The 7,986-nt window shown below is 44.8% G+C and overlaps 1 protein-coding gene across 7 annotated transcripts in view; it reads left to right on the plus strand.

Annotated features, from left to right (window-relative positions):
* Nucleotides 1–7,986, plus strand: part of LOC109483748 (kielin/chordin-like protein) — a 29,730-nt gene that overhangs the window by 11,096 nt on the left and 10,648 nt on the right. Inside the window, exons 6-16 of one of the 7 annotated variants that reach the window (XM_019786831.1) lie at nt 901–972; nt 1,263–1,437; nt 1,757–1,812; nt 2,156–2,285; nt 2,385–2,452; nt 2,914–3,102; nt 3,401–3,583; nt 3,909–4,038; nt 4,463–4,518; nt 5,170–5,335; nt 5,492–5,675. In XM_019786831.1, coding sequence (XP_019642390.1) covers nt 901–972; nt 1,263–1,437; nt 1,757–1,812; nt 2,156–2,285; nt 2,385–2,452; nt 2,914–3,102; nt 3,401–3,583; nt 3,909–4,038; nt 4,463–4,518; nt 5,170–5,301 — 1,191 coding nt within the window. In that variant the 3' untranslated portion in view covers nt 5,302–5,335; nt 5,492–5,675. Of the gene's footprint in view, nt 1–403; nt 566–900; nt 973–1,262; nt 1,438–1,756; nt 1,813–2,155; nt 2,286–2,384; nt 2,453–2,913; nt 3,103–3,400; nt 3,584–3,908; nt 4,039–4,462; nt 4,519–5,169; nt 5,336–5,491; nt 5,679–6,755; nt 7,162–7,613; nt 7,726–7,986 lie in introns of those variants that run through there. The other 6 variants (XM_019786825.1, XM_019786824.1, XM_019786823.1 and 3 more) reach the window with 6 other exon arrangements.

Below are 7,986 nucleotides of genomic sequence, written 5' to 3' on the forward strand. Positions count from 1 at the left end.
CTTCCTCTCTTTTTTTATTGTGACATAGATCAGGCATGGATTGTGATAAACCACAACATAGCTCGTTGACGGATGTCCTCTGTCAGCCTCTGTTCTTGGCTCTATCTAGTACCAGTACTTCTAAGCATGGACTAATTTAGGGAATGTAGAATTAAGTACAATAGAAGCAAATTAATTGCACAGCGGATGTTTGCACACCCCACTCCTGTCCACCAAGTCTCAAAATCCCAAACCGTTCTCCATTCGTTCCATTGTTAGTGAGATCAAGGACATTATGTATAATGTCCTTCGTGAGATCGGCTTTCTGCACCGTGCACTAAGCCAATTGTCGGCTAAATGCACCAAAATTATTAAAAACATCGTCCAAACATGTACTACATGATTTCTTGTCCTGTCAACATAGATCGGAGTTATACTGCACAACGGCTCACCGAGATCAGGTATTCCCTTGGGCACGTACAAAGCCACCGACGCCGGTCTACCTGCCGCCATCAACCTGCTGGAGCGGAAAGCTACAGGAGGCCCGAGCCGGATCGGGCAGGCTATCAACTTAATGACAGCTACGGTAAGACAGACAGCTCTAGTATATACGTTGTAGAGTGGGCCATATGTTTCAACGTGGATGGAAGTCGCGATCGTAGATAAAGGTGGCGTTTGGTGGGAAGATGGGATCTAGGAATCTCCAAGCACATCTTTCCGTGGCAAAATCGTAATCGACCGACAAGATACTAGCAAATTGGGCAGACAGTTTCCAGATGACCACCGTAGCTATCCACATGAACATATAGGAGGTAAAACGCTTTAGGGTGATAACTTTTTATTGGATGATTCATGCCCCATTTTCAATCATGTCTAGGTTTGTCTGTCTAGTTGTTTATTTATTTGTTTCTTAAGTCCGACTTCCGTGATGGAGTACCCAAGGTAGCGGTAATCCTGACTGACGGAATGTCTCAAAGTGACGCTGCCGGACAGGTGTGAAACCATTTTAAATTATAACTGAAATATTTGCACGTAATGTCATTTTGAAATCGCAATACTAGTATTCTTGTACATCTTGTTGTCTAAGATGGCAATACATAAATGTACCACTTCAGTCAAAAACTCCGTGAGGCTTTTTGTTGATTACACTGATGAGTTTTTCGTCAAATAGTAAATTGTTGAAAAACCGATTAGGCATGGATGATTTCCGAAGTGGCAACCACCATTAAAACACTTTATGGGGAAACGTTTGTCATTATCTTGTGGATGACTATGAAGCGCAGGCTATCGCAGCAAGGAACGCGGGAATTGACCTGTACGTTGTGGTTATTGGAGGACCGGAGAGTGTGGACACTGATGTACTACAGACCATCACCGGCAGCGCCGACCGCGTATTCGTGGGCGACAATCCCTGCAGAGTCGCCTACAGTATACTAGCGAACCTCTGCGCGGCAGCAGGTTAGATTGTAGTGAATATCAGAAGCATGTCTTAATTGTGTGGTGGTAGTGTAACATACCTCACCGTGCATACCTGGCAAAATAGGCACAAGCTTGATGTACAAGGCAGATGCTCACTCGTCTGTCCCCCTAGTGCCAGACAAACAGAACAGAGTCCATGGACAAAAAAACTGCTAATAAAATCACAGCTTGCTACAGGCTTCCTAAAATACCGTAATACAAAATGTAACGTTAGTGTAACTGTTAGTTCAACTATGTGAAGTACTAGTTCATTTTCCCTAAAATGTAATGCAAGTTTTGTCATTCACCTGTTTGGCAGCTCCTGCCGGCTGTCTGTACAATGGAGCCATCATTCCCGTCGGGGAGGAGTACAAGGTAAGGCTGATAAGAGAAAATTTAATCTCCAAGCAGATCATACGGTGGCAAGGCAGTATCCATTGGCCAGAGGAGTGTCCATTAGCTTCGGTGGCTAATGGACACTCCTCTGGCCAATGGATACTGCCTTGCCACCGTATGATCTGCTTGGAGATTAGAGAAAATTGACATTGCGCCCATGGGGAGTAAATTATTATTTTTGGCCTGCAGTCTGGTTGTCTTCCTGAGGGTTAGCGATCCTTGGGTAAAGATAACTGCACTGTGGCAAGTTTTACATCCACGACATTAAGGCAGGAATATGACATAAGGTCTTTCATTAGTTCCCCCCTCCCCCACCCTACAGCCGGATGACTGCACCACGTGCACATGTGAGGACGCCGGAGAGGAGCCGGCCTGCGTCCTCTACGCCTGCGCCCCTCCGCCCTGTGACAACCCCGTCAAGGTGGCCGGGCAATGCTGTCCTGTCTGTGATGGTTAGTCTGCTTTATGTATCCAGAACATTTCACTAGAGTCTATAACATAGTGGAGGTTTGACCAGGAACAGACTGAGCAATTTACTTACATCATTTCAGCTCCAGAAGGCTGTTGGTACAACAGGAGCTCGAGTGCCGTCCTCATTCCTTTCGGGATCGAGTACAAGGTAAGAGCTAGCTGACAACTGTCTGTCAGAACTGCTCTAAGAGAGGATTACAAATCCTAGTATACAGAGAACAAAAGTTTAAGCTGCTGATGTCAACTTTTGTCCGTTAAAAGGACATATAAACACATTTTTTGGTTGCCTAACCCAAAATCCTGTTTGCAAAAGGTGATTCATTGGTTTCTACCAGTCACACACACATTGGGATGATATTAGACCTAATTCGATGCTCACGTTTGATGCCTGCCTAGGGGGCGGAAATACAACTTTAGTCGTTAGACTGAAACACCACTCCTATTAGTTTATTAACCATTTCGCAGTGATAATCCTTTACTCGACTTTTCGTTCATTAAAAGTAGTAACTACGTCATCGTTTAGCTGTGACAAGGATCCGTATCCAGCACATTGAGACAGGTGTAATGAATAAATTACCAATCATTACTATTATCATTTCCATCCTACAGGAGGGCGCCTGCGAGTCGTGCCACTGCTACGCCGACGAAGAGAGGGCGATTTGCCTGGCTTACGCTTGCAGGTTCGACTTCTGCACCAACCTAGTACGGCTCGCGGGGCAGTGCTGTCCGGACTGCCCTGCCTGCTGCCAGGGCTGCTATCACGGAGATGACTTCATCCCTGTGGGAGCCACTTTCCAGGTTAGTTTATGGACGCGTGATTTGAGTAGTGGGTCAATTGTGCCGGATAATCTGTGCCTTCCTTATTTGACTGTTCAGAGAAGCCTCTAGCAGGTTTCGGAAGCGGCTAGAAAGAGTAGAAATTGGCCAAATAGACAGCTAACATACCAGGGGAGTTCGTCCTAAGCCGGACTCCTTAGCACCTTCCGAAGCCTGGGAGAGGTTACATAGCTTGACAGACTGGAACTGCACGGTAAAAATTGTTCTAACCTACAAATTGCTGTATCCTGTTCCATTCTTTGCTGCCTCCGCTCTACAGCCGGACCCCTGTACGTTCTGCCACTGCTACAGCCCTTGGGAACCAGCGATTTGCGCAGTTGTAGACTGTGCCTTTCCTCCCTGTGTTAACCTCATAACGCCCCCGGGAGAGTGCTGCCCTGTCTGCACTGACATCGGCTGTGAGCACCCTGACGGCATCATCTTGCCGGGCGAACCTTACGAGGTGAGAGGTAGTACTGACATCTGTCAGTCAAAGCTGGGACTGTACAACTTCCCTTCTGCGTAACACACCTGAATGTCAGACACGTGGCGTCTGATTATATCACACCGGTACACCGACGAATTCAGTTTAGGACAAGCAGCTCCAAACTTCAGAAACAACTGACACTAGTTTGTTACCGGCAGATGCAGTTCAATTCTCTAACTTTTCCTGGTTAGTTCTGTCGAAATCTTGACTATGATGCCTACCCCACTCTTGTGTGCAGTAGTACCACGCGGCCTTAGATTGTGTACTAATTACTGTACTTCACTCCCTCGGTTACCCACAGGTGGATGGCTGCATGACGTGTTACTGCGGAGCCGCGGGACAAGAACCGTTGTGCGCCACCGCAGCCTGCCTTCTTCCGCCCTGCGACACACCGGTACAGATCGCAGGACAGTGCTGCCCTGTCTGCGAAGGTTAGCATTGCAGCAACGTGTCACACCCAGGAGTGGTTTTTATTAACAATTTATGATATCTCAAGAAAGTCTCACTATACAGATTAGATATTTGACAAGTGGACTCTAGACGTCCTCAGTGGAAATGTAGTCGTTTTCAATTAATAAATGAACTTGTGGTTATTGAGATAAATCAAGAAGGCATGAAGACACTGTGGCAATTTCTTGACTTGGGACGTAGGTTTTGGGTACTGTGGGGGCTATGTTTCACATTGTAGCTGCTTCTTTGGTCATTCAAATGTTATTGGAAAGTAGCTCAGGTAAGATTTTTCACTTTGTCCTATAATTTTATACGACATCGTACTACACCGTACGACGCATGGCATAATTAAGTTTGACTGGAATATTAGACCGTTACATGAAACAATGTTGGTGATCATTTCAGCTCCAGAGGGTTGTCCATACAACGGTATGATCATCCCCCTGAATGACAGTTTCAAGGTGAGATATTAGGCCGTGTCTAAACGGAATCACCCAAGGCGGTTTACATGTGGTTTACCCCGAAGCCGGTTTCAAGTGGCTCCATGTGAACGCTCCGAAATCACATTGAAAGCGCCTCGATCCCAAGCCACTTCTAGAGGTGGTTTCGAATCGGTTTCCCCGCATCGCGATTTGCGTCTAAACGCAATGTGATTTCAATGTGACTTCGCCTGGTCATGGATTACGGAGTGATATTTCTTTTTTTATATGCAATACCAACATTTACGTGGCAGCAACTTAAAGAGCAGTAATAAATGTAGCTCAAGCGCATTATGTTCGGACACGGTTTCACAGGTGTGTGTGGCACGTGGACCAGATGTGAGGAATGTGAGTTACCCGAATCGCGGTTTGGGTGATTCCGTATAGACACGGCCTAACTGACACTTGTCTATTGAAAACAGCTGTCCCAGGTGGCTTGAAATCCTCAGAGATGACATAAGTTTGTTGATATTCTACATCCATTCAGTACTAATAATAATACTAATGTCATAGTATAATGTAGTAGATATGTCATTATTACCCTGTCATATTTTGCTGTCAGAGTGACCTGTGTTAAGCACATTAAGATGTAAGATCACAGACATTCCATGCATTACTTCTTTCATCCTACAGCCGGACGACTGCACTACGTGCACCTGCTCCGTAGCCGGTGAGGCACCTTTGTGCATAGCTGTGTCTTGCGCACTTCCACCCTGCCCCGACCCGGTAAAGATCGCGGGACAGTGCTGCCTTACCTGCCCTTAGAGGACTGTGGGGTTATGGGCCCATCTAGAGGGAGGTACGAGATTTTGTATCTCGCTTTTCTGAACATATAGCAACTTCTATTTATGATTTCATCTGCAAAAAATACTTTGATTATTCATTTGTACTGTATTGTTCATAAACATGTTTGTCATGGTTTTGACTTGATTTTAATTCTCTTATCTCTTGATAGGTAAACCACCCAGAGTGGAGACAACTTGCTGCCCTATGTACGTGCCACAATGCACGGGAGGACTAAGTCCATATATCAAACTTAGTAATAGGTAAATTAGCGATTGCTGGAAGCAAGGCAGCCTTACGGGAATGAGAGGAGCGGATCGTCTTCCGTGTGTCCCCAAATAAAGTTTAGTCTCCATGAACAGTTGTCCACCTTGTCGTTTCTGTTTTACGCTGTATTTTTTGTCACTACAAACTTAGTATTTCAGTAGCCTCCTTCGCAGACTCCTTGGGGCGACGGCGTTATTTTTTTTTCTTGGGGAGGGGACGCTCATGCGCAATTTTCCTCTAATGCGACAGAGGGAGTTGTGCCACTAGCGCGGACGATACAGCTCTGGATCTCTCCGCGGCCCGATGATACAGCGCCCCCCCTCCCCCCCAAAAAAAGAAACCACCGCTCTTGCCGCTGGTAGAAACAAACGCTTCCCCACCAGAAGTCTGCTCAGGAGGCTAGTATTTCAGATGCTTTGAAGGACGCCCAGTATTAGTTATTCATGGATTATGTATACATACGTGCGGCAAATGAATAGGGATTAGGGATCTTAGGAGGTAAGATTGCTAGTAGTACGGGCAATTCGCTGGGCAGTTGCGCGGTTACGTCTCGTAGAACATGTAAAACGTATATTGTAAAGTATAACGTTATATGTCATCTCTTCCTCAAATCAGAGTACACAAAATTGCTAAAATGGATAATATCATATATTGCGGCTTTGTTTACGTTTTGGTCTGCAATGTTTCTGTAAGCTTCAGTACAGACGTATTTAACGACTATAAATATATCCATGATATTTACAGAAGACTGTTAAGAAAATACATCAACAAGGATGTAGCTATAAGATGACACCACAGAGATCTGTTAAAAAGATGTGTATAAAATTACAGCTAGTGTTATGATGTAACAAGAAATATTCATATATTCCTTGTCTGTTTAAAAAAAAACAGTCTGTAAGGCTGGAGAAACAAATGTTCACCAAAAATATATTTCCTTGGCTCAATATTAAAAACATAGTTGCTGACAAAACATGATTACGGGCCTCGCAACCGCACATCACTGTTTACTGCCAACTCGATAGCTGCGTGACGAGACGGTGCGGAACGCCCTGCCAACCCCTATAGCAGGATCTAGCGACGGTGTGTGTGACAGTGTGTGTGTATCGCGGTAGATGTTGTTTGTTTTTCTTTTGCAGATTAGATACTGTTTCAACGCAATATGTCTGAAGATTGACAATGGGAGTACTTAGAACATGCTTTTAGCAACCAGAAGACAATACGTTACTCAGGAACTTGACCAGCAATATAAAAAAATTCATAGCCAGAGCCTACTCATGGAGCCTCTACAGACTGGACACGTCTTCTCATAATAGTCTGATTGTAATAACTGATAAGGAAAGAAACGGTTGACGTGCGCCAATAGGAAGAGTCCGAAATTTTTGCTCATGACGGTTTGTGCCGGACACCCCCGCATAGTTCGTCGACGGTTGTCCCTTGTGTCGCACGGACCGTGTTCTGGTGAGAAGGTGAACCGAACGGACCCGGACTGTTCACGGCACTACTGACAAACTGACCCAGGTTAAACTTGGTATCAAAGTTATCTATCTACCGGCATTTCCCGAGATTTAACAGACGGTAAGAAGTGTTTTCTAACCAAATGATCCGTGATTTCTGTTGTTCAATTTCTGGATGGCATGTTCTGATTTTGCGACATTATCACGTGTACATTTGCCGAAAGAACGTTGCGGTAACGACGGTGCGCAAGACGTTCAGTTTGTTCATACTTCGGGGGTTTCAAGTTTTCCCTGTCAATGTTGTACAGAAGGGTGACTGAGGACAGCCATTGTCTAAAATCTAGCTTGTATCTCCCAGAACCATTAACGTTTCGCTTACATGTATAGCTAACCACATTACCACAGTATATATTATCATACATGTAATGATGAGGCAAAATAGACATAAAGGAATCCTTGTGAGTTTTCGGTTGCCTTACCTCATTGGTAAGCTAAGAAAATGTAGTTATGAAATGTCACATAAACGTTGTAGGCGAGTAAGATTTGCTGACAAATCTGTCTGTCGTTACAAAGAAATTCAACACATCAAACATGCTGTGGAAACTGTTGCTGCCCACTTTAGTGATGTCCGTCGCCATCCACGAGACAATCGGCACTGGGCGGGTCGTCCGGCAGGCCGGCGGAGGTGGGTACATTTTATTCCCGAGATTCCGCTTATATTTATTTGCTAATACTGAGCCGGAATTCACTTGCTTCTTTTCACAATTGGTGCATTAATTCTGGATACACCCAGCAGCAGATTTTAGAGCTAAATTTAATGGGGAACGTAACTTAACAAGCAAAAGTTCTGTTTCTCCGGACACTATAGTATTAATTCTCGATCCCCCCAAAATTTATTGTATTGCCAATTTTACACTGAGTTTAACTAAGATAACTGTTGCATTTT

This window comes from Branchiostoma belcheri, unplaced genomic scaffold, assembly GCF_001625305.1.
Source record: "Branchiostoma belcheri isolate BF01 breed outbred unplaced genomic scaffold, Haploidv18h27 scaffold66, whole genome shotgun sequence".
NCBI lineage: Eukaryota > Metazoa > Chordata > Leptocardii > Amphioxiformes > Branchiostomatidae > Branchiostoma > Branchiostoma belcheri.